The following is a 26,055-nucleotide window of genomic DNA, read 5'->3' as shown; positions in this document are numbered from 1 at the left end:
AATTTTAAGTACATTATATGAATTTAGATATTTTTAATACTGTTTAAATGGAACAGTTAAGTGTAATTTATTCTTTTTTTAATACCAATTTTTGTAAAAAATATGTGAAAAGCATAAAAAAAATTCTTTTATAGAATTAAAGATAAATAATAATCAGTGAGACAAGAGTTAAAACGATAATTATTTAATGCTAAAGCTAACTTCAAAAAGAATTTATAAGTTTTTACTAACGCCAGCAGCATTTGTGGCAGTATTGTTGAGCTCTTATTATTTTATTATTATAATTTATTTTGTAATGATATGAAGAATGTATTCTGTAACTGTTCATGCAGTAATTCTTAAATTCTTTCTAATCTTGTCAACATAAGAAATTATGTTTTACAATTACTTCTTATATATATATTCTTTATAATTAATTTTATTCATGTAATAATGTTTAAAAAAATTACTCACCATATACTTTTAGTTATTGTAATAAAAAGTTACAAATATTATGAAAATTAATAAAATATTATTATTTTATCACATAATTTAATATATTTATTTTAGCAATTACTAAAATAAGTACTTTTTAGTTATATTTTTTACTATATTAGAAAAAAAGGACCTTACATCCATAATGCAGACCAAAACAATGTGCTAGTAATAATACTAAAGATAAAATAAAAAAGGAGTTTTATTAGTAAGGACAATTAAATGTCTTCCCATTATCATATTAAATTTCTTACACCAAAGACTATGTTAGATTGATAATTACCACATGTTTGAGAAAAGAATAGAACAGGCATTTCAAAATATTTTTGCCTGTAGAGAGAAATTGTAGAGTTGTAGAAAGCAAAAGCCACCACTCAATCTCCCTCCATAGTAGTTAAAAAATTGGACTTTTACTTTCTGCACCCTCAATTTTCTGTTCACCGTCAAAGTTTTGAAATGATCATTTTATCCTTTAGAAAAATGTCTTCCAAATTACATATTCTAGAAATCTTCTAGAACAAGCTTTCAAGAATTTCTGAATAACATTTCCAAAACGAAATTTTCATAACAGAATTTCCAAAATAAAACTTCTGGAACAATTTTCAGAGCATATCAAATGTGTTTTGGAATAAATTTTTTAAAATGAAATTTTCGAAAAAAAAAATTGGAACTAAATAGTACTTTCTGTAATAATTTTTTCGAAATACCTCTACATGAAATATGTTTGAGAAAGAACTTTTCAAAGAGTTTTTTTTTTCTGCTTTTTCTCTCTTCTTCCTCTGCAACATCCTCCATCTCTTCTTTATCAGCACAGGTGGTAGTAATAACAACAATAATGGCAATGTTGGTAGTGAAGAATGTTTGGATCTTTTTCTAGTATTATGGGAGTGGACGAAACAATGGCCAAACAAGTATTGATGTTGAACTATACGGCTAGCATAATAGAGTTAGGCCGCTCCTACCATTTTATCAATCTATAAAATAATAAATTAGAATTTCTTAAGCATACAAATCTTGATTTTAACAAGTAAACACATCTTTTGAAATATAAAAACAAACTTCCGATTTATTTTTTTAAATAATAAATTAAGATCCTATATTCAGAGAAAATTTAATTTCAATATAATAAATTTTTTTTTTATTAAAAATACAGCTTTTTAAATAGCAAAGCTAACCTTTTATTGTTTTGGATTACTCCATTCATGGAGGGTGCTAGAACACCTCTAAACCAACCTCAAGAATCATCCTCTCAAGGGCATTGCTAGTTTACATGATCACATTACTCCAAAAAATATAACCATTCACAGAATATGTTACAGTTGTTTGTAGCATGTCTCCCACAAAATATTAATAGATTTGATAAACTACAAAGTAAATGAATTCCCAGAGACAAGCATTGTAAAGAAACTATGGGAGAGCACTACCAAAAACTAACAGTTAATAATTTACAGATTGATCTTTTGAGAAAGGAAACAACACGAAGCCTCAATTTCAGCCAAAAAAACAAAGCCTCATAAATTAACACCAAAAGAACTTTCCATCCACATTTGCCAAGAGAGAAGTTATTATATATAGCACACCGGCTGCCTGCAGTGTTTGACTAACATAAATTCCTGTCAATGCTCTTCTGTGTATTTGAAGATAAAATCGGCAAACAAGTGAGTTGAAAGGCTTTCAGCATGTGCACCAAAGAGTCTTACCCCACATGACTTATCATGAATCAGAGAACTTCTCTGAAGATGGACGTAGACCAGGAACTAATTTGTCCCTCAGAAGCACAAGAAAGATTCAAGAATACTGGTTTCATGTTTTTCCTGTTACCGGGGTGATGTAGAAGACACAACCGCAACTTGTATGAGGGGACGCCCTGGGAGTTTTGGTGACTCCAGACTTCCTTGAAGAAGAGATGCCCTTTCAGGATTTGAAAGCAATAGTTGCTGCATGTCCTTTGAAAGCACGTGGAAAACAGCCTGAAGGTCTATCTTTAGTTTTCGACAGGTTGCCATGGAATCAACACCACCCCTTCCAGATTGCTGCAGCTGATAAATTGAACTCGAGTTAAATATACACATTTGCAGCATAAATAATTCTATGATTAGGAGTGAAATGCCCTGTTGCATAACATGCTACCTTGCACATAGTATACATCAAAAGGGCCACTGAAGATTAATTGTAGTTTGTTCAGAAGTAAAAGTATGCTTTCGTGATGAAAACATTCAGAAAGTATTACACACGGTACAAAATTTGATCATTGCCTCTTTTAGGAATCAACACTATTTTCAGATAAAACAAAGAAAAGTAAACCTAAACTTATCTAATTTCACCAATTGATACAACAAAAGATACAAAAGGAGCACTCTCCTTCCCACTGGATTAATCCCGTTACAAAACTCAATTGTCCGCAACAACTGCCCCCCTTTCCCCCTAAACTTCCTTTAAAAAGAGGTCCTAACTTCTAGTAAACACTAAGCTGTAAAAACTACCTTACAACTGTATTCTTAGTTATTGTTCTAAAACCTCCTCCTATAATAAACCTGCAATCCTGTCTTATTGTCAACATGCTATATTTGCTTCTTGTCAATCAATACTGCGCTCCTTGATCGTGTTGATCAAAAACTGGATGTAGTCTAGGTTATCAGATGAACTAGTATAAAAATACCTTATGTAAATCTCTCTCAACTCTTTTATTTTTATATTGCATGTTATATATATATATATATATATATATATATATATATATATATATATATATATATATATATATATATATGCAACTAACCTAAGGAGAGGTTTTGCGAAAAACAAGTTGTGAAAAAAGCTTTTGACTATACATTTGTTAAACTTGAAGACGTTCTTCATCAAACACAATCTCTTAAAGAAGACTACTTGATAGATCATCCATCAAGTATAAACTTCTATTTTCGTTCACCAAACAAAGCTTTGCAAAAACTTTTTCAAAATTCTCAAAAAGAATTCAACCCTCTCTTCGTGCTTTAACCTATTTTCCTCATAGGTAAACCTTCAAAGTCTACAAATACTACTTTGTAATTCAAACAGAACAAACTCCTCTAAAAAATAGTAATCACCCATTTTCACATTCAAGTCCTTACGTTGACCATGAGTTTGTTTTTTGTACTCATCTCCCAATCTCACCTTACAAGAATTTGTTGGACCAATCTTTAACCCCAAATTGTGTACCAAATCTGATGAAATAAAGTTGTGACTAGCACCAGTCAATTTCATCAACACCTTTTAACCATGTATTTCACTGTTTGCGGATGAGTCATACCCCAGCTAAACAAGTCGATAACTCCAACCAGTGACAATGTATCTGTCTATGAGCCTCCTAAAAAGCATGCAATCATATCAATATGTGGAATATTTTACAGTGAAACTATTCTTAGTCAAGTATTCAACTCTCCAAGCTACAGCATATTTATCATTCTCAAACCAGCAAACTAAATAAATTTGCCAAGGGTACTAAACTTTTGCTTTTAGCCTAGCACATTATTAACCAGCTCTTTGTCTTTCCACTTCAATAAGTTCATGCCCATCATCTTAGAGCTTTAATACCTTTATAATAGTTTAATTAGTACATGCATGTGGAAGTATGCATCATATGTAGATTACTAATCATAACTGCTAAGGCTCATTTAAGCTTGAGCACAAATTTTTAGTTCAAATCAAACCTGGTTACGTGGTAGATTCAACTCAACAAGTTTGAGCATGTTAGCATTCATCTGAGGTGGCTCTTTATGTTCCTACCTCTAATCAAGCCAAATTGACAGTAAAACTAGCCAAATTTGATTCTTAAATTTAAGGAGAACCTATCCTAAAAAGCTAAATGTTAAGGGAAAAAACAAACAATTAAAGACTCCAGTAATCGTCTTATTATACTCATGTGGGAAAGTAGTCCAACTTCTTTGGTGCAGTTTTCCATGGGAACACATTATCATCAGATCTGAGAAATGACCATATTAAGCTCCAAACAGACGAATAGGATGGAGCAAATCATCTACTTATTACAATTGTTGCATAGATACCATAGTGTTACAATTTCCCAAAGTAGAAGGAACAATCAAGGGAAAATATGTAATGTCAACAGGAAATTCAAGAGTATTTTCTTTTAACTTGCCTAAGTATCAATAGCCAAAGTTCTAGACAATATTTAGCTACTATAAGCTCCATCAAATGATTTTTTTCATAATAAGCGAAATTGTAAAACCAACTTGTAAGATGAGGTTTGCACCCACTTATATACTATGAATTGGCCTTATCTCTAGTCGATGTGGGACTTCCAACACACCCCCCTCACGCCGAGGTATATACATCTCGATACCATGTTAAGAAATGGACTTTAAGCCTAACTCAACCCCACAAAACCGGCTTGTAAGGTGAGGTTTGCACCCACTTATATACTATGAATTGGCCTTATCTCTAGTCGATGTGGGACTTCCAACAATTTCAAAGTATCCTCACTTTTACTTCCTCTAAACCAAACAAAGAGGAAATTAATGGTAAGTTTTGTTAAAAAAATCTAGGTAGAAAGGAGAAGATTTCAATGTCAAGAAATGAGGGATATTAAAAACCTTAGTCTATATAAAATATTGCTCTTGGAAAATTCATAATTCATATAATGTCTAAAGGTTACAAACAAAAATATTACAGAAATCAACCCAAACAGATCCTTGGAATACTAAGAAACCTGCATATTCACACAAGCAAATACCAATAAAAAATTAAATTCTCTGCTCTTAGTGGTAGATCAATATTTGATGACATCATGAAATCTAAATAAAAACAAAAAGGGGAGAGCAGCAGAGATAACATAGCTATCATGTCCTTCTATCTGAATTTGAATATCAGTTTTACACTATTAGTTACAGTAGTGGCAGGGAAGTGAAGTGAGACGCATTAAGGCAGAAATGCAGTGGAGTGGAATATATGAGTGTGCTTTAAGGAGAGAGAAAAAACAACAGAAAATAAGAGGTAGCAAGGCAAGCAAAGAGAGATAAGGATTATATACTGGGTGCGGTAACCGAATAAGGAGAGGGGTAGTTGGTATTAATATGGGCTAGGGTGAGTGAAAAAGCTGGTTCTTCCTAAGGCAAGGGGTTCTCTAGATGTTTTTCTTATTTTCTTGGATAGCATTTTGTACCACTAAGGGGTTCTCTAGTTCTTTTTATTATTTCTTCAATTGCAGTATTGTAACAGAGATTTACACCTTTGGTACACTTCTAATTCAGTAGATAGCATGGACATTACTCGAGTTTAATTTAACATTCCTCCCCGATAAAATAATATTCATTACTCAAAATATACGATGATAGGCAAATGCAAATAATGAAATTGAAAACAATAACAAATCAAACATACACGGAAATAGCAAGTTTTATTCTTGTTGGACAAAGTAAAGGTTTGGTCAATCAACAGTATACATTTATTTGAGGTTCCAAAGAAAGCACATTACCTGTATTTCTCTGAGGAGAAGTCTCTCTATAACATTGAATGAATCCACAATTTCCAATTCAGACAGTCTAGAAATAAGCTGTTGGATATCAGATTTCATTCTGGCTTGCCTCCATAATCTACCTTGCTCCTGTTCAGCAATAGCACGCCTCCTCTTAAACCATGGCATAAAGTTGGGTCCATGTAGGAATCGCCTAATGAGAGTATTCAAGCAAATCATGAGAAGATTATAAAATTTAATAAGAACTGCAAATTCAGCGTAAGGTCATAAATTCATAATGTAGAATACTATATATTATGGAATGGAGAGGTTTGAAGCAAACGCTAGTACATGATTGATAAATAGTGCAAAAATGAGCATTACCTGTACAAGTCAAGCCAATTAGATCTCATTCGCTTTAATATAAACTTCCCTGGACCTCTTGCTGATAAACTTGCAAGAAATTCATCAGCATTGAATGGAGGTAGAGAAGGAGGGTCTATATAAGGAGAAGATCCTTCTGATGGTATTGATGTCCTAAAATATGGGCTAAAAGGAGCCAAAAAGTTAGTAGTGAGCTCCAAGAAGTGTCTCCGTAGTATCTCATTGTTCACAACAGACATTGACTCCTCAACTCTAGGTGACAACCCAGCATCTATAAGCCTATTCAGGATAGAAGTATCTGGCTTCGTTGTGGCAGAATAGGTACTCCAAATGGCCTCCTTATGTTCTGTCATGAGACAAAGAGGACCATCTCTCCGCAATCTAACTGCACTCAATAAATTCGAAGGAGAGAACTTATTTAAGGAAAGTTGTTGAATCCCAAGACCTTCTGGTCTGCCAGAAATTCTACCAGTGGACCTACTCGTAAGAGTAAGCCTGTTTGAATTAGGAGGAGGACTTCCAACTGAGACAATGTGCGGGATGTTACGCAGAGCTTTGAGGAAGAAAAGGTTTGTCACCCCTATAATCATTGGTGGGAAAGCTTCACCTTCTTGGATTGAGTTTAAGCGTGCAAAGACCGGATCATGAATGGTAAAGTAAGGCCGGAAATCAACACTGCAAAGTAATGGAGCAACCAAACTCACAAGACTAGCTACGGCCTCACAACACTGGGGAGGTGTGGGAGCAATGATGAGAATAGGTTCACCAATGAGTAACAACTCCCACAACAGCCAAAGCTGCAATAAAATCCCTCGGAACGAACCAAAAAGATCTGAATCATGAAAAAGACCTTGTGGGACAGGCTGGTTATTTGGAACAAAGGGTGTCATAGAAGAAGCACCCTCTTCAAAAAAAACTTCACCTTCCAAAGGCAAACTGTGAGCAGGTGGCAAATTCACTTTAAGTGTTGCATTTCCGATAGGAAGATCCATCACCTTACCAGGAACAGGAGCAGGCCATTTAGAAACATAAGCAGCAATATGCTCCAAAGCTTTCTTGCCAATGTCAAAAAACAAAGGGCCCACAATTTGCAACAAAGGTCTAAACACACTTGAATAAGGATTATAAGACAAAATAACAACAGACTTCTGCTCCCCGCCTCGCTTTAATCGCTCATCCTGTCTCTGCCTATTAAACACATAACCATACACGAATTTGGAAGCATTGCTACTATCAGCAACACTCTTTTCATCTAATGACTTCGAAAGAATCCGGCGAATTCGGAAAAAGAAGATACAATCGTGAATGCTAGATCGGTTCTGGTGCTGTGAAACGGAATCAGGAAAGGAACTATAAGCAATTTCAAGCTCCTCATCGTGTGAAAGACAACCCTGTGGATAACACTCTTCCACAAGCTGGCCTTGTTCAAGATCAAACCTTATAACACAAAAGGCAACAACCCATCGTTGCAATGATTCTGAATCAACACTCGGGCTCACTTCTGTTCTCACTGAAAACGAAGGAGACCTACTCATATCTTCCAAAATATAACACAAAAATTGTACACACCAACCTCAGTTTCCCGCTACAAAACCAGCATTATCACATTCATTGGTCAACGGGGCTTAATGTCTAAGAGAAACCCAAATGAAAAGGTGGAAATCTGAGAATTGGGTTTTATTCTCTAACGCCAAAAGCGCAAGAATTATGATGCTACACCAAAAACAACCTTGCTTAACTACTTGTTCGTGTTACTCTGGGTAGCAGATTAGGAACCGAAAAGGGCTTCCACAAGATCCAGGATTTAGAAAACGAAACGAAAATGAAATTAATTGATTGATTGATGAAGATCTGGAAAATGGGTACCTGAAAATGTAAAGGGGTGGCTCAAATCCAAATTGAGAAATTGTATGACAGGTGTAGGTAACGAGAAGGGTATTGGAAATGGATGAAGAAGGGTAATATCACACACTTTGGGAATTTTAGAGAAATAGAATTAGTGCGATATTTTGGGAATTTAAGAGAAATAGAATTAGTTAGATTTGCAATCTGATTCAAACTTTCAATTCCAAATCCAACCTGCCTTTTGTTGGAAAAACAAGTAGCTAAAATTTTGTAAACACTTTTTTCCTTACGAGAAGAAATTTAAAATCTAATCATATACTAAGTTTTCAGTCAACAATTTTTTTATAAAATTAATTTGTATTAAACGTGTTCTGAATTGTAATTATAAAAATTTATATTGATTTTAAAATATTAGTTACATTACGCTATATAAGGTGAAAAATAGGTTCTTCAGAATAAAAATAATATTTTTAATTTTTTATAACATACAAAGCTTTTCACCTTACATCATAAATAAAATTGATGATAATATAATTCATAAAAACAAGTAGTAATAAATACAAAATGCTAAGATACATGATAAGATAAGTCATTTTGTTGATAGTTATTACATTTACATGAAGATGTTTTCCAACCGTAAGTGTTTTACAAATATGTATTCTTATTTTACAAGATGTTGGCCATAATCATTATATTTAAAATCCTAAAATAAGAATTAACATTTCCAACATTAAAACTTCTATAATTCCCCAGATTGTGTTGAAGTTGTGTAACTACGACCAAGGTGTGTCACTTTCTCCTTTTACTCAACAATGTGATTATAATTATTTTTCGATCTTTTTTACAATGATAGCATATATGATGTTCTACATGCATTTATAGCGTTATTATTTATTGATTTTACTTTCTATTTGTCTTATTTATATTTTTCATTTTCTATCATTAAATAAATTTAGTTCATTAGTAATAATTGCACTGTAATTTTTTTATGGATATAATTTTTTCTAATGATTTTAGTTGTATTGGATTCTGTGTTTCCAAGACTTTAAAATAGACAAATGGATCATTAATTTTGAACTCTTGTGTTATTTTTTACTATTTTTAAAAGCTATGATAGATTAAGTATAAATGGAACTTGCATGATTTACACGTTTTAATTGGACTTGCAGACTTAATTAAGTCTATTATTCTTTTGTAAGATTATGGTTAAGGTTTATAACCTATTTAAAGGGTTTATTCTACTCAACACAAGACATGGAGATCAATAGAATAATTTTTAGGGTTATAGTTTTTCTCTTTTTATTAGTTGTCTTTTCATATTTCTTCTATATAATAATGTTTTATGATTTTTTTTACAACAGAGAACTAAAATCAATTTCATAGATTTAACATCATGCAACAGGAATTAAGTTTTACATCAATCATTCATCAATTTGAATTTGTTCTTTTCTAATTTCAATTTTATTGGTTGTCACATCAAATTGTGTTTCTGAAATTAGGATTTAGATTAGAAATCAATTGAACATTAATTTGATAATTAAATATGAATTTAATTGATTGATATTGAGATTATTCCTATAAATCATTTTAATTCATTGATTGAATTAATTATTTGTTCAACTTGAATCTAATTTTTAAATAAATATGATTTTTGGATCGTTTAGATATTTGAATACGTGGATTGTGTGTCTTGATTATTATTGATATTGATTTTTCTATATTCTTTAATTTTCTAAGTTACGTTTAGCTTTTAATTCTCGAACAAAAGATAGAATATAATTCAATATATTTTTTAGATAATCAATCTAAATTGTGATTTATATTACATAATTACATAATTTAGAGAACTTTGGTACTTTGAATATCATTCAATAATTGTTTTAATTTTCTTTAAAAAAATTTAGCTAAGACTTGTTTTTGTTAGCCTTATACATAATAGAGGTTACATTTTAATATTATATTATACAATATTATATCTTTCACATTTATTTTTATTTCTTTTCAGTTAATATTATAAAGCAGTTAATATATATATTCTGAAAGTGGTCCATTTATTTTTAAGATAAAAAAAACCGTTTTTAAAAAACGTGCCCATGATTCTCCACCACAATCTCTTTTAACGTTATATACTCTGTGATGGTTTTTGGAGTAATACAGACTCTTTCAGAAAATTTCATATCAGGTCACTGAGCCTACTCTTTCCTTCATATATACATCACCATCGTGTTTTAAGAGCAAGGGTTCAGAAACCAGAAATTAGGCAAGCGTACAACAATGGCTGGAGGTTGGTCTTTCTGCTTCCGCTTTTATTCTTGTAAATCTGAATATGATTAAATGTGCTTGTTTGATATATTTAGATTTATTGAATCTTCAGTATGAATCTGTTACACATTTTTTACATTTGGTATCAGAGCATTTTTTACACATTTTTTACATTTGGTACACATTTTTTACATTTGGTATCAGAGCATTTTTTACATTTGTTTAAATGTTTACATTTGGTTTTTATGATACCAAATGTAAAAAATGTGTAACAAATTCATACTGAAGATTCAATAAATCTAAATATATCAAACAAGCACATTTAATCATATTCAGATTTACAAGAATAAAAGCGGAAGCAGAAAGACCAACCTCCAGTAATTGTTGTACGCTTGCCTAATTTATGGTTTCTGAACCCTTGCTCTTAAAACACGATGGTGATGTATATATGAAGGAAAGAGTAGGCTCAGTGACCTGATATGAAATTTTCTGAAAGAGTCTGTATTACTCCAAAAACCATCACAGAGTATATAACATTAAAAGAGATTGTGGTGGAGAATCATGGGCACGTTTTTTAAAAACGGTTTTTTTTATCTTAAAAATAAATGGACCACTTTCAGAATATATATTAACTGCTTTATAATATTAACTGAAAAGGAATAAAAATAAATGTGAAAGATATAATATAATATTAAAATGTAACCTCTCTTCTGTATAAGGCTAACAGTTTTGAGAAGGTAAGTCTCTCTAAATTTGATTCAAGATTGATCTCTTGAATTTTCTTGCTTTGGAGTTTTTCTTTTATTTTATTTAAGATATATGTAATCTTACACTTCTCATTGAGTTAATATAATCCTAAGCACATTTTAGCCTAATAAATACTTATAAAAGATTGATTCACAAGAATATATAAGTATGTAACAAAATTTATTCTCTCATTAGTAAACTTGTGATCGTTGAGCGCATTAAGAAATTTGTACTTTTTGCTTCAAAGTTTTTCTAACAAAAACATTAATTTTGTGTTTGTATTTGCAAGTTCATTGTTTCCACGTTAGTAAACAAACGGATTTGCAATTAATTGTTGCGTTTGTTTCAATTTATTTGCGCTTATTTGCAAGAGAGCGGATTATTCCTTCCACACATTTTGGAGGAGATATGGCATGATATACTATGCATGTTCATAAGAAAGACCAATAACTTTACTCTTTATTTTAAATTACACTACAATTATTACGTACGTGAAAGATGCAAAGTCGTGAGAATAGTGAAGAATCGATTACGGTGCATGTGGTTCTAGTATGAAATAACATGGAATCGATGCCATGATGTTATAAATGCAAGTGGAATCGATTTTGTTCGTTCATAAGGTATGAAATAATTAATTATGTTCGTTTATTGGTATGACAAAATCGATTAGGGTTGAGAATCAGTTTTGTGTATTTGATGAAATAACCATGAGACTAGAATCAATTTCATGGTCTCAGAACATGCACAAAAATCAATTTTGTTCTTTCACATAGGAATCATGGAATCTATTATGTTTGCGAGAGAATCGATTTTGTGTATTTGATTAAATGACCATTAAAACCGAATTGAAATTGAGTTTGTCGAACTTGTTTGCTAAGCTGAAAATGAGCTTATTGTATTAGAAAGTGGGTTTTTAAGCCTAACTCAACCCCACAAAACCGACTTGTAAGGTGAGGTTTGCACCTCACTTATATATTATAATTTGGTCTTATCTCTAGTCGATGTGGGACTTCCAACACACCCCCTTCATGCCGAGATATAGACATCTCATGCATGATAGTAGAAATTGGGTGGTCCGATAACGGCCCGATAGCGGGTGGAATAAAAGAATAGAATGCCCACTTAGAACTCGCTAGGATAGACTCTATGACTCTGATACCATATTAGAAAGTGGTTTTAAGCTTAACTCAACCCCACAAAACCGGCTTGTAAGGTGAGGTTTGCACCTCACACGATACCATATTAAAAAATGAGTTTTTAAGCCTAACTCAACCCCACAAACTGACTTGTAAAGTGAAGTTTGCACCTCACTTATATATTATAATTTGGCCTTATCTCTAGTCAATGTGGGACTTCCAACATATTGAGCTTAACCAAGCTTCCCGAGCTTCTCTTATTTGTTGAGCTTGACAAGTTGAAACCAAACTTCTTTTATTTTTTATATATATTCTTTTTGTTGTTTCTTCTCCCATTACTTTGATGTTTATGAAATATTTGACATATTATTTTTTTTCTTTTGAGGTGGAAGAGGTCCATTATAGTGGTTCTTGTAGTCTCTGGTGAAAAATTGGTGGTTCACAATTGTCTTTGTTAAGTATTGGTTTCCTTTGTTGTTTTTTATTCCTTAAGGAGTTAGATATGATATAATTGTTACTTAAATGAAAAATATTTATTAATTATATTTGTAATGTTGATATATTTGTGTGATAAATGTGACAGTCACTAAATATATGTATAATGATTTATTAGTTATATATAATTGTACATATTGTTTAATTAAGTTATATTAATTTTGGTTGGATATAATTCATTAAAATCAAATAATAATATTTTAGTATATAAAATTTTACTGACGCATTTTATATCATTTAATTTAAATTAATTGAGTTAAAAAAATACATATAAATCATAATATATGTTTAATTTATTACACTCATCATGTTATTTACAAACATTTCTTTTCGATCTCTTCAAATCTCTTAATTCAAACAACACCACAATCTTCTCTCCATCTTCTCAAATCCATAATCTCATTCTCCCTCACATATATTTCTTAATTTAAACATTACCTAAATGTAATTCTTCAATCAAGCTTCATTATAATTGTGAGTGATTTTCAAAGCTACTTTAAAGTAGTGCAATGATAAACTAGACTTATTAAGATGATGACAAAAAAAACATGTTTCTTTATGTGAAAAAAAAAATTGATTCATAATTAAAAAAATAACATTTTACGTTTTTAAGATATCCAAAGCTATTTGAAATAAATAAATAATCATAAAAATAGTTTAGTGGTTCTCAAAATTGTATATAAGAAGCATTGAGATAAAAACTTTTTAACTATTCACCTCTAAAACCCCTATTTCATTGTGCTATCTTTTTATGTGCTTTCAATCACTTAAGAATTCATTACTCAACTCTTTCTTTTAATGACATTGAAAATTTTTCATAAAAGTTTTTCTTAAATAGATTCACCTTGGCTAGATTATATATTCTTCTAACCATTTTTCATTATTTAATATTGTTATTCATCTTATTAGACCTAGATAGGTTTACATGGTTTTTCATCTTACCTATTCAAATTTTATCTGATTATTTTTTCAAATATTCTAGGTAAAACACAATTAAGAATCACACAATCTCATATATTTGTCGCTCTTATTTGATTATATAATATTAGTCTTTAATAATATCAATTTGCTTTCTATTTATTAAGTCAAATTCATGGCATAAAGAGTTTAAAGTTACAAAGGTGTACCTTTACACTCACTTGAAGCTTATCAAGAAGTGTGTTTTAAACTTTTTGTAACTTGTGGCATTCATTATTCTTGGAATAATGCTTTCACTCGTGTTTGTTGTAAATAATATGATGTCCTCATGTTATATGCTTACTTTTTCTTCAACTCATTCCTTTGAGCAAGTGTTAGAGTAAATGTATTTATTAGATAGATAATGTCATTTTCAATCATCTCTTTTAAATCTTGAAAGCAAAATAATATCTTCATTTTAATATTCCAATAATAATAATTTTCTTAGGTACAAGAATAAATGAAGGAGAATATTAACCATTATTTAGGACAATATGTTAGAAATAGTATAACAATAAGGAGTAGTTTGATATTATATTTATGATTACTAAAAAACCAAACATAGTTTTGACATCATTAATTATTAGAATTTTAGAAAATATAGAAAATGTTATTTGTTGTTTGTTATGTGAGTTTAAAAGATAAGTTTAGTAGGGTGAGTATCAATGCAATAAATATAGGTTGCAGAAAGTATTTTTAGTATACTTGTCAATTTGGCCCAACCCACTAAGCTTGGCTTGACCCACATAAGATAAAAAAAATCATAAGAGTAGAAAGCCCACATAAGAAAAAGTTCACATGGTGAAAAATAACAATAAAAGCTCCATTGACATGTCTATGTGAGTCAATCTAAGATCAAGATAAAGAGGGTTGGGTCAGGCCCAAGATAAACTAGCCTAAAACTTCATTTAAGGTTGTCTCGGTTTGAGCTTCGACCAAGATTAAATTGACTAAGCCTTTGAAATTAGGTCAACTTGTCTCAACCTTTGACCCTTTCAACCTAAGCCGTCTTTACTGAATGTTGAATCTAGGTTCGACCTTTAACCTAACCCTAATTTACTCAGACCTCCCTCTAATAAAGTCAAACCAACTTTATTCATCTTCCAACTTAGGTTAATGTGTCTAAACCTTTAACACAAACTCGAATAGAGTCCATCTCGGATCGAATAAAGTCAAGTCCACCTCATGTTAAGTCAAATCAAATCCACTTTTAATCAATACATGATAGGTTTAAACTAGTCAAATGAGACTCGTACCACACCAATGTTAAACTAATTTAAGATCATATTAAACTAAAAATTCTTTAATGATAATGGGTAATACAAATTTAAGATCATATCAAGTTAAAGATTCTTTAATGATAATTGATAATGTGAAGGAGTTAGTATTAATTTTTTTATTCATTATGAACAAAGTCATTCTTATGCGATGAAATATACAAATTCTTTTCTTTCAAATATTTAACAAATGGATAAAAAAATTTAATTTTGGTATGGAAACGTGTAAAATTTATAACAATAACATGTCTCCAAACTCCTCTCTAATGGGAGTAAATCTGTAAATGATATCTCAATCTTTAACTTACTATAAGAGCTCATCTCATCTAAAAGTGATGTTTGATTCTTACACCCTTTGTTTGCTACTTGAATCTTATAGTTTGAGTAAAAAGTAAAAAAATTGTCTAATAAGTTTAATGTATAAAAATGGTCTTATCAGTAAAAGAAAAATAGAGTAAAGTAGTAGTAAAAAATAGTAAAAGAAAACTGTTTATTAAATTATCAAAATACCATTTCTTTGTCTTATCTTGTATCCTTATTATCTATTGCATTATAAGACATAACATACTTCATCATGTATACTTGGATATGTCATCCACATTTGGTATCTCCATGTAAAAGTTTTAATCCATAATAATTTTACACAATGAAATTTAAGTTAAGAAAAAGCTAAAATCTAATTTTTTTTAGTTTCGAGAACGCTTAATCTAAAATTTAATATATGCACTATGAAATGATCGATCAGGAATATATACATTCACCTTCCTGATCATATATTCTGGAACTTAAAATAATTGTTCTCGAATATACTTTCTAGAAGAACCTTCGAGCATTGGCTTCTAGAATTATTGTTCAAGAGAATTTCTGGATTCCTCATTCCAAAATAGTAAAATAACAATTTTGAAATGTATTTTTTGGAAGAAAAAAAAAACTTCTGAATACAATAATCTAGAATTTTTTCTTACAAACATAAAAGCCTCTAATTTGAAATCTAGAATACGAAAGACAATTTTATCGCTATTAAAACAAAACCAAATAATAAGAGTGCAGAACGTAAAAGCAAGAGTTTCCACGAACTCTAAACCCATTTCATTGTAGGTTATTGCTTCTTGTACCCCATAATTACTAAACGTATCTCCACAATAAGATAAAAAGACTTAAACATTCTTTATCACCACCACTGCTGCCACTGCCACCATTGTTATAATGGCCTGCTTCCATCATCACCATTTTGCAGAGGAGGAAGAAAAGAGAGAAAAATGCAGAGAGAAAATACAAAAAAAAAAAAAAAAACTCATTTTAAAAAGATTTTTCTTAAACATATTTCATATGTTTTTAAAAGATCATTCCGAAACTTTCAGAACATATTTTATGTACGGGTATTTTGGAAAATTTATTCCAGAAGATATTACACGTGTTTCAAAAAATTTATTCTGAAAATCTCATTCTTGAAAATCAATCCGATTTGATAATTCTATTTCAAGAATCATGTCTCAGAATTTGTTTGTTCGAAAAAAATCTTATTCTGAAAATTTTCTGAAATATATGTTGTGAATGTCCTTTTAGATGAAGTAAAATGGTTATTTTGAAAATTTGATTGGGTGTGGGAAGAAGTTGATGGAGTGCAGGAAGTAAAAACCTTAGTTATATATTAGATTTTCTATATTAGTATCATGCCTACTGTTTAATATATATAGTTGAGATTTTTCTTGACACAGTGATTTCTGGGTATTCTAACTGTTTTATAAAAGAAATGTCAGAGAAAAGTTAATAATTATATTAAAAATGAACAATGTACGTATGCTACGAAAACAAACAAATATATGCAGAATTTTACTTAATGTGGTGGGTACGTTGATGTAATGCCCTAAAGAGTAGGTGTGTCTTTTCTATGGCCCACAGTCCATATAGATTGGTCCTCTGCATATATATGATATATGCTTATGCTTGGTTGGGAATCATAATGAAAAAGATACTTTGGATGTGGAGAAAAAAGGCATTAGCTACTTACCACCCATCTAATGAAATACATTTCCTAACACAGAATTTAGGTATCTCTGATTAGAAATTGTGCAGATGGTTCAATCACACAACAATTTATGTCAATCTAACCATAATTACAATACCACTAAAAATCTTAACGTAAAGAAAAAGACCCCATCATCATGGACTTGGTCGGCAAAAAGATGGGCAACTAGAGAACATGTATATGATGAGGGAATCAATCAACCATGTGTCACACTCAATACATACATACATATCCTACATACTCTTTTAGCTCTTATAAAATCACTTTTAATTCGCTCAAACATATCCATCAAATTTTAGACAGCTAAAATCATATTTTTTTAATAAATTAAAACATATTTAAAAATTTCAAGAAAACTCAAAATACTTCTATATGTTATTTCTATGAAATGTTAACAGAATCAAAAGACAACAACTTACAATATATTAAACATGAAAAATTACAAATCAAGTACTAGATTAGCTTCAAGATTAATTCTTTTAACACATCTGTCATTAAATACAAGTGGTTGAAAGCATGAATCAATTAACTCAAACCTGCTTAAATTTTCAATCTCAACAGTAAGGTGTTATACCAATAATACCTAAGTTTAAAATAATGTTTGCTATAAAAGAGGATTGATGTAAAAAGGCTAACATGATGTGTAGGAAACGTGAGCACATGAACGAGTAAAGAACCTTCGAAAAAGCATTTCTAAGGTTGAAAAATTGGAATTGGCTGTATAATTAGTGGTGATCTAAACCAGTATAGAATTATATTTTTCCTGGTCTTACTTTTCTTTAATTGTATTGTTATTAACTTTTATCAATCCTGGTTCTCAAATTTAATTGCATTTCATTTTTATAAATTGAAAGTATTTAAGAAAAAAAAAAGAAAATGAATCTTCGGTGAAATTTTTTAAAACCAATTCACCTGTCTTTTGGTTTAACAAATATTTATCATTTTTTTCTAACATTTCCAACTTTCCAAATAAGGCCTTTACATGGAATATAAAAATATAAGTTCTTTACTTAAAAAAAAACTTTTTACATGTATTATTTTAGATTGTTTACAATATGTTGTAGGTCATACATAAATCGTATGTTGCATTTATAACATACGTAAATTTATGTATGTTATAACAATAAAAAATGTAAATTTTAAATACTTTTATTTTCATTTTGTACAAATTTTTTTTCTTCTCCTTCTTTCCCATCTCATTTTCCTCCTCTTCCTCCTTCCTCCTTTCTTCTTCTTTTTATTTTTCTCCTTGTCCTCCTCCTCTTTCTAATAGGTCAAGAAGTCAAAATCATGCTTCATATCACACACAAAGGAAGAAAATAAGAAAAATGATTATTCATGCTTAATCACACACAGGCCAACAATGCAAAGGAAAAGAAAAGAAAAATGAAGTAATATTGATGCTTCATCATGCATAGGACAATATAAACGTAGAAAATGAAGAAAACAACCTCAATGTCATAAATAATTCGGGGAAGAAGGTTTCTCAGTGTACCACACACCACAAAGGAAGAAAACACAAACTTAAAACACCAATTAAGGACTTATAGTGGTTGAAAATCACGATGTCGTCAAGAGCACTATTCATGTTGCATGTTTGTTCGTTCACTGTGAAGGAGAAAGTGAAAATGGAAAAGGCGTGAAGGTTTTTTTTAAGCCATCTATATCTGACCCATCAAACATAAATTTTTCATTTTATATCCAACCCATAATTTTATTTAGAATATTACAAGAATTATTTATAATTCAAATGTCTTCTTCAATCTTCTTGTTCATTCTTCTTCATATTGAAATTTCTTATAAGTTCTTGTTCTTTATTTTTTCTTTCTCAAACTCTTTTAATGACTCTTCTATGTGGTGATTTAGGTTTTTCATGTATTGAAATATCACATCATGAACAATACAAGAATTTCTTAATTATTGATGAATTTTTACAAATGAAAATAATTCATCGTAAACCAAAATCAACATCAAATTTTATCAGCGAATTTTAGAATTTATATTACTGCAAATATTTCTATCGATAATAAATTTGTTAGTAAAATTTGTTAGTAAAATTCGTCGATAAATTAAAATCTATACCGACAAATATATTTGTCAGTAACGTATCTGACTGTCAATTACATTGGTAAATTTTGTCAATAACTTATAATTCCTTTTACTGATGGATTTTTCCATCCACAAATCCCTTAGTAAATGGATTGACAAATTTTTCCGTTAAGTTGATGAAATTTTTTATATACTAAAGAGAGATGAATGAAAAGAAAAATAGAGGAAGAAGATGAGAAGAACAAAAGAAGAAAATAAGGAGGAAGAGGAAGAGAAGGAGATGTCAAACTTGACAGTTGCAAAGGTGCGGTGGTGCAATGATGTTGGTGGTCGTGTTAAGAAGTAGAACTTAAACTAAATTTAACTTTAGAAAATTGGATTGTAAGTTGAGGTTTGCTCCCACTTAATATTGTAAATTGTTCTTATATCTAATGTGAGACTTCCAACACACCTCCTTACGTCGAGATATATACATATTAAGAATGTAATTAGACATTAATTAGTGGTCTGATAGCGAATGAAACAATAAGCATAACAAACATTAAATTTTGGTAGGATAAAATTTAACTCATGACTCTGATACCATATTAAAAAATAGACTTTAATGAAGTTAGAGGAGGAAGAGGAAGAGGGAAAGGAGGAGGAGGAAGCCATAGGTGATGACGGTGGAGGCACGACAAGGTGGGAGGAGTGAGGAGGAGAAGAGGAGGAGGAAATGAGGAAGAAGAAGAAGAAGAAAAATGAAAAAAAGAAGGATGAAGAAGAAGATCCAATCGCAATTTTTAACAATGAATTTGACTGAAAGTCATAATTTGTTAATAACTACCAACAAATATTTACTAACATATTTGTAGTCATTAATAATTATAGACAAATGTCATGATTGTTGGTTAAATTTATTGACGAATTATATATCATTGATAATCTATTAATAAACTTAAAATTTTTGGTAAATTTTTGTTATTACAAAAAATTGTGTTTATTCATAATAAATATTTGTGTATATCGTAACCATGTGCTTAAAAGAATAACATGTTTTTACTTTTTCATTAAAGGCATAATCAAAAGAAAATATATGGATTGTAGAAAATTTCATGTAACCATTTTAGTTCAATAATTAATTTATCACAATTCAATAAAATAATCTCCAATAATTTTTTATGAAATATTAATAATAAACCACGTCCATTAATTGATATAACACTTTAATTTTATATTGACCTTGTTCATACATCAATAGATGATGTTGAATATTATGACTCAAGTGTTATTAAAGAAAAAAAGTAAAAAAAAATGATATTCAAAGTTGAATGAAAGACTAAAAGTTATAAATTGGAAAGCATTATTATGCATTTGAAAATGCAGTAGTTAGCATAGAGGAGATGTTCCAGAAAGCTTGGGTTGGTAAGAGAGGAAAATGAGATGAAGCTTTTGGTAATGTGGAAAGAAAAAAGAGAAAGAAATGATGACAGAGAAAGGATAAGCACGCATGGGAAGGAGAATCAACAACAAAATTCCAAAGAGGAATAGATAGAGATACAGTTGCAGGCATCCCACAGACTATAGACTCATGGCCCTTCTCTTTTTACTGAAAGCGACGTCCCTCACAAACCCAGTCAAACCGCACATCACACAATGCAACCCCGTTAAGACCACGCATATCGAATTATTGCACTTTCTTAACAATTTTAAAACATTCTTCACTTCTCAAAACATCTCACCAATTTTCAAAGGCTAGTACACATGTAATTTATAAAAATAGGTTAGTTTCATTATTTTTTACAAATTTAGAATAAGTTGTTATGAACGAATCATGATTTATTTATATAATTATGAAAAAATAAAATCGTCAAAATTTATAATAACTTTTAATTTTTATTCAACTAAATGTCATATCTAATTATTATTTCAGTTATATGATAATTTTTTTTTTAATTTTTAATTAAAAATATAATATAATGTGAAGCAGTTATCTTCTTCTTTTTACCCTTTTTTCGTATTTTTTTTTCACCTTCCATCTTCTTCTTTTCTCATCACACTCATCTCTTTTTTTCTCATTTTCTTTTTAGTTTAATTGATTCGGAGTTTTCTCATTTTTTTAGTTTAATTGATTCGGAGGTCTCTATTTTTGTAGATTTGCGTCAATTAGATCCTCGTATCTTGAAAAAGCTTAATTGGATCCCTTTTCACGTAAAATTGAATCAATTAAGTCTATATTGTTAAATTTGGTGGGCGTTAAATATATTGCCTGGTAGCGGTGAGGTGACATTTTATAACCGCGTGACACATAAAGACATCATGGACTTAAATAATTTTTAATTTAAAAAAGCTTTCTTTGGATTTCAATAACTTTAAATCATTAATTTTAATTAATTTGATTTTTAATTAATTTAAAAATTAATTACTTTCCCTTTACACCAAATTAATTTTTTTATCCAGTAAATTAATTTGATTTCTAGTTAATTTTATTTCCAGAAACAAAATGCAAATCCCCATTTCAATTCGAATGAACCCTACATCTCAAATCAGAAGAAATCACAAAAACCCCCAAAATTTAATGAACAACTAAAATCCTAAAATCATAAAATCAGAAGGGGAAGGAGGATTTCACAGTGAATTAAAATCTACAGAAAAGGAAACCAAAATCATCCACCCAAAATTGTTAGCCTGAAGCGAGAACAAAGAACCCAAAAGAAATCTCCAAACGACAACCTCGTCGCAACATGCAGAGGCCCTCTCCACGAAACACAGAAGCTCTTGCCGCGCCTCCGTTGCGCTTCAGTCGCGCCTTCGTATTCACCCCACAAAGCCTCTCCGTATGCGCGAGCCATGGATAGGTTTCTCAAGGTTGGGTGGTCAGCGAGATTAGAGAGGAGAAGAAGCTTGAAGCTTCGATTACGGAATCAAAACGAAAAGGAGGAAGGGGACCTATTGTCCGTGAGAGAGGCACCAAAAAGAAACTTTGGGGAAAAAAGTTTGAGTTGCGTAAATCAGATTTAGGGTTCACTTGTATTAGATTTAGAATTTTATTAATAGTAATTTAAAGAAATTCTAATCAATTATAATTAAAGAATTTAATTAGGATTAATAGGAAACCCTCAACCTTAATTAATTACACTTAAGGAAAACTTCCTTCTTCCTTTGTTCTTCTAATGTTTTTTTTCTTTTTATTTAAAGTTATTGAAATTCAAAGAATGTTTTTTAAATTAAAAATCATTTGAGTGTACGTAATGAAGTCTTTATGTCTACGTAATCATTTAGGTTCAAAGTATGTGTCTCACATTAAACACCGTCACAAAATTTAACGGCAGAAACCTTATTGATTCAATTTTACGTAAAAAGGGATCCAATTCAGCTATTTCAAAATAGGGAGACCTAATTGACGCAAATCTGCAGAAATAGAGATCTCCGAATCAATTAAACCTTTCTTTTTCAGAAACCATAAAGTAATGAAAATTTTTGGACATGAGAGAAAGAGAGGACTGTAACTAGGAAAGAAGAAGAAGAATGAAAGTAAAAGAAGAAGAAAAGAGAAGAGAAAAAGAAGGATACAGATAAAAGGGTAAAAGAAGAAAAAGAAAGAGAGAAGATACAGAGAAAGGGATAAAAGAAGAAGAAAAAAGAGAAAAAAAAATAGGTTCTTATATACGACTTAGTTTAATTATTATCAATATTAACAATTTTAATACAAATTAATAGTCATGTTCTAACAACTTCATTCCAAAACATTTACAAAAGTTATCAAAAGCTTTGATAATTTTAACTTTTTTAAATTTTATAAAAAAGTTATTATAACTCTTGACCACTTCATTAAATCGTGAGAATTCATGAAAATTTATTTTAAATTTATAAAAAAAATAAAATTATTCTATTTTTGTAATTATGGATTAGTACCTTAGTTTTGACTCTTTCAGAATACAAAAACTACACATTCTCTTTACAGCCTTTTAAAACGGGAAACACCCCCGATAAGTTAGAACTTTATTATAAAATTCTAAACGTTATACATGAAAGGCATATTGAAATATTTGTAAACCTATAGATATGTCTTTTTATATAAAGATAATATCTAAAATAGAGCCTGAGAATTGTGTGGGACAAAGCATGAAAATGTAGTGATGCAATGTGGTAGAGTATATAGCAAACGAAAGGTGATTGGAGAGGATGAAGTGAAGTGGGGCTATGAGTGAGTGAGTGAGTGATGTGATGAGGAGGTACAAAGGAGGGAGAGGTGGAGCTGAGTTAGTTGCCTTTAGTTCCCTGTCAACTCGCACATGACCACCACGTGAAGTGCTACAACTTTCAACTTCTTCCATCCACTCATTTCTTCCCTTTCATATTTCATCCTAAACACCTTCTAGCTTTATAAACCAAACATTATCAAAACTAAACAAACCTACCTTCTTTCTCTTCTCTTCCTCTTCTTTACCCTTCTCTCTCTCATAAGTTACTGTTTCTCCTGTCTTTCTCAAACTGCAGTACTACCCTCATCAATATGTTCATTCTTCACCCTCACACATACGTCTTAATTACCTCCTCCAAAGGCTTGTAGGGTTACTCCAACACTCAGGAGAGACTGCACTATGCAATCTCAAACTTCTGATACGTTTCCCTCTCACTGTGAAAATGAAACAATTTCCTGCTATGACCCGGCATTTTACTACACCAGACCCTTTTCCATTCACTCTGAAAGCAACCCAACATGGAAACAAGAAAACAACACTGACCTTCCTCCTTTGTCCTTTTTCCACTTTCCTTCTCCTCCCTTTGAAGACTCTCGTATTTCCCTCCAACAACACCACGATTTCCTCCTTCCGTTTCACCATAACCCTCCACCTCAAAACCCCGACCCTCAACCTGTTAGTCTTTCCGTGGAGACTTCTGCTAAGAAGAATATCCAAACCCCCAGAAAAAGACTTGGCAAGAGAGATAGACACAGCAAGATCAGCACCGCAGGGGGACTGAGGGATAGGAGAATGAGACTTTCCCTTGATGTTGCAAGGAGGTTTTTCGGTTTGCAAGATATGCTGGGCTTTGACAAAGCTAGCAAGACCGTGGAGTGGCTGCTGAACCAAGCAAAAGCTGAGATCAATCGTCTAGCGAAGGAAAAAAAGAAGCAGAAGAAGAGTGTTCACCGCAGTTGCTGCAGTGCTGGTTCGGAATGTGAAGAAGGTGTGTCCAGTCTTGATGAGGTTGCAGGGAGTAGAAACGAAGAAGAAGCAGGAGAAGAGAGAGTGGACAAAGTGATGAAGAGAAGGGTTAAGCATTCTAGGAAGATCGGTGCATTCCATCCTCTTGCAAGGGAGTGCAGGGAAAGGGCAAGAGAGAGGGCAAGAGAGAGGACAAGAGAAAAGATGAGAAGTCGTGGCCTGGCTGAAGAATCAAAGCCATGTAGAGAGGAAGAAAATCAAAATCTAATCCAATTGGGTTCTTGGAAACCCTCAGAAACTGGAGAAGAATTTGTTACCAAGAGCCACGGTTTGCATCCTTCCTTGGACGTGATCACTGAGGGTAAAGAACACAGCTACCACGCAAAGGAGCATGATGATGATGATTCTTTGGTTATTTTGAGCAAATGGAGCCCCTCCTTGATCTTCAATAACTATGGATTCTCTCACGAAGTAAGTCTCAATTGGTGTTTCCTAGATAACTTCCTTGCGCACCACATTACTTAGTGTACATATTTTTCATACACTGCAACAAGAAAATGAACAAGTAATTTCATAAACATTAACAAAGAAGATTTGAACTAAATGGGTGTTTATCAGATCCAACACTCAATTTTCTCCAAAATCACGTCAGAAAAGAAACAAAAAACACACAAGAACCAGATACTTCTTGCTTCCACGTCCACGTTTTGGAGTAAAATCCAAACATGCTACGAAGTATCTATGTAGTTTGGGAAATACAAACCAAGGAATGACCAGATTTAACATTTTAACAAAAACCATCTCCAAAACTTCGTCTCGGTCACTCTGACTATTTTACATGAGCAAAGTGCATGGTTAAAATAACATGCTGCTGACTAGTCTGTGATTTTTTTCAGCACCAATTTGCAGAATTTCAGTCCTTGGGAAAGCCATGGGAGGCCTAGAACAATCACATCCCATATATTTGATGTGCCGACGGAAGTCTGCTATGTATTTCTTTACTTTCCTTTCAGAATTTAACGGAGTAAGGTACTCTCAACAACATCTATGAAAAAAAATTATATAAAACGGTTGTATTTTGATCTCTATAACACGTTTCCTTTTCCATGTTTCTGCTCTGATCGTATCTACCTACTTACTCAGTGTCATGGTACAGATTCAATAGTTCGTATAACGGCCTTGTGCATGCTTCTAGTCAAGAAAAATGACCAATGTCTTATTTTTTACTGCAACCTGGTTCAATGCATTGATGTTACCACCTTAAACATTGTAGTTAGCATGTTTGAAATGCATTTACATGGGTTTTTGTCTTTTTTTGTGATGTATTGGCATATTTCAGCAATTTTAAAATAAGTCCAATAAGAATAGGATAATACTGAGTCACTTCTCAGATGTATATTTTCGCTTGTCTGTGGGTAGCATCCCGAGTGTCTTCTAGTATGTGATATTAATCTTTATAGATGTGACTGAATAGACACTTGGGTGGTTCACATTCCCTTCAATGCAAAGATTAAAATTGACTTTGTCATTTGAATATTCAACATATATAGCATTTTCAGCTCAGTAGAAAAATACTGAGGAACATAATCATGAAACTTAACGTGGAGATATAAATTATTTGAAACTATAATATATACATACATATATATATACATACATATATATATATATATATATATATATACATATATATATATATATATATATATATATATAAATATATATATTAATGACACTTTAACATATTTCTTTTAGTATTTGAGCTTGAAATAATGTTGGACGAAAACTTAAACCTTCTATA

General features: G+C 31.2%; 2 protein-coding genes across 3 annotated transcripts; one reads left to right on the top strand and one right to left on the bottom strand.

The window, feature by feature from the left end:
- Positions 1 to 1,723: 1,723 nt before the first annotated feature.
- On the bottom strand, positions 1,724 to 8,350 carry LOC124820727 (uncharacterized). Of its 2 annotated transcripts, none has more exons than XM_047292484.2 (3): positions 6,308 to 8,350; positions 5,945 to 6,137; positions 1,724 to 2,507 (listed from the first exon to the last, which is right to left on the bottom strand). In XM_047292484.2, the coding sequence occupies exons 1-3, from the start codon at positions 7,840 to 7,842 to the stop codon at positions 2,292 to 2,294; spliced, it is 1,944 nt and encodes a 647-aa protein (XP_047148440.1). In that variant the 5' UTR covers positions 7,843 to 8,350; the 3' UTR covers positions 1,724 to 2,291. The 2 variants fall into 2 exon arrangements, with proteins under 2 accessions (XP_047148440.1, XP_047148439.1); XM_047292483.2 differs by having other exon boundaries at positions 1,724 to 2,513; positions 6,308 to 8,345.
- Positions 8,351 to 23,327: 14,977 nt separating this feature from the next.
- On the top strand, positions 23,328 to 25,568 carry LOC124820730 (uncharacterized). The gene is made up of 2 exons (XM_047292486.2): positions 23,328 to 24,725; positions 25,151 to 25,568. The coding sequence occupies exons 1-2, from the start codon at positions 23,688 to 23,690 to the stop codon at positions 25,196 to 25,198; spliced, it is 1,086 nt and encodes a 361-aa protein (XP_047148442.2). The 5' UTR covers positions 23,328 to 23,687; the 3' UTR covers positions 25,199 to 25,568.
- Positions 25,569 to 26,055: the final 487 nt, after the last annotated feature.

This window comes from Vigna umbellata, chromosome 2, assembly GCF_029865625.1.
Source record: "Vigna umbellata cultivar VRB3 chromosome 2, Vumbellata_1.0, whole genome shotgun sequence".
In the NCBI taxonomy this organism is placed as follows: Eukaryota; Viridiplantae; Streptophyta; class Magnoliopsida; order Fabales; family Fabaceae; genus Vigna; species Vigna umbellata.
This window is presented reverse-complemented; position numbering and strand designations above follow the sequence as displayed.

Coding starts and splice junctions, on each gene's coding strand:
- LOC124820727 (XM_047292483.2), bottom strand. CDS start 7,842: ATGAGTAGGTCTCCTTCGTTTTCAGTGAGAACAGAAGTGAGCCCGAGT. Junction 6,138..6,307: donor AATTGGCTTGACTTGTACAG/GTAATGCTCATT, acceptor TACTCTCATTAG/GCGATTCCTACATGGACCCA. Junction 2,514..5,944: donor TTCTCCTCAGAGAAATACAG/GTAATGTGCTTT, acceptor TCAATTTATCAG/CTGCAGCAATCTGGAAGGGG.
- LOC124820730 (XM_047292486.2), top strand. CDS start 23,688: ATGCAATCTCAAACTTCTGATACGTTTCCCTCTCACTGTGAAAATGAA. Junction 24,726..25,150: donor ACTATGGATTCTCTCACGAA/GTAAGTCTCAAT, acceptor GATTTTTTTCAG/CACCAATTTGCAGAATTTCA.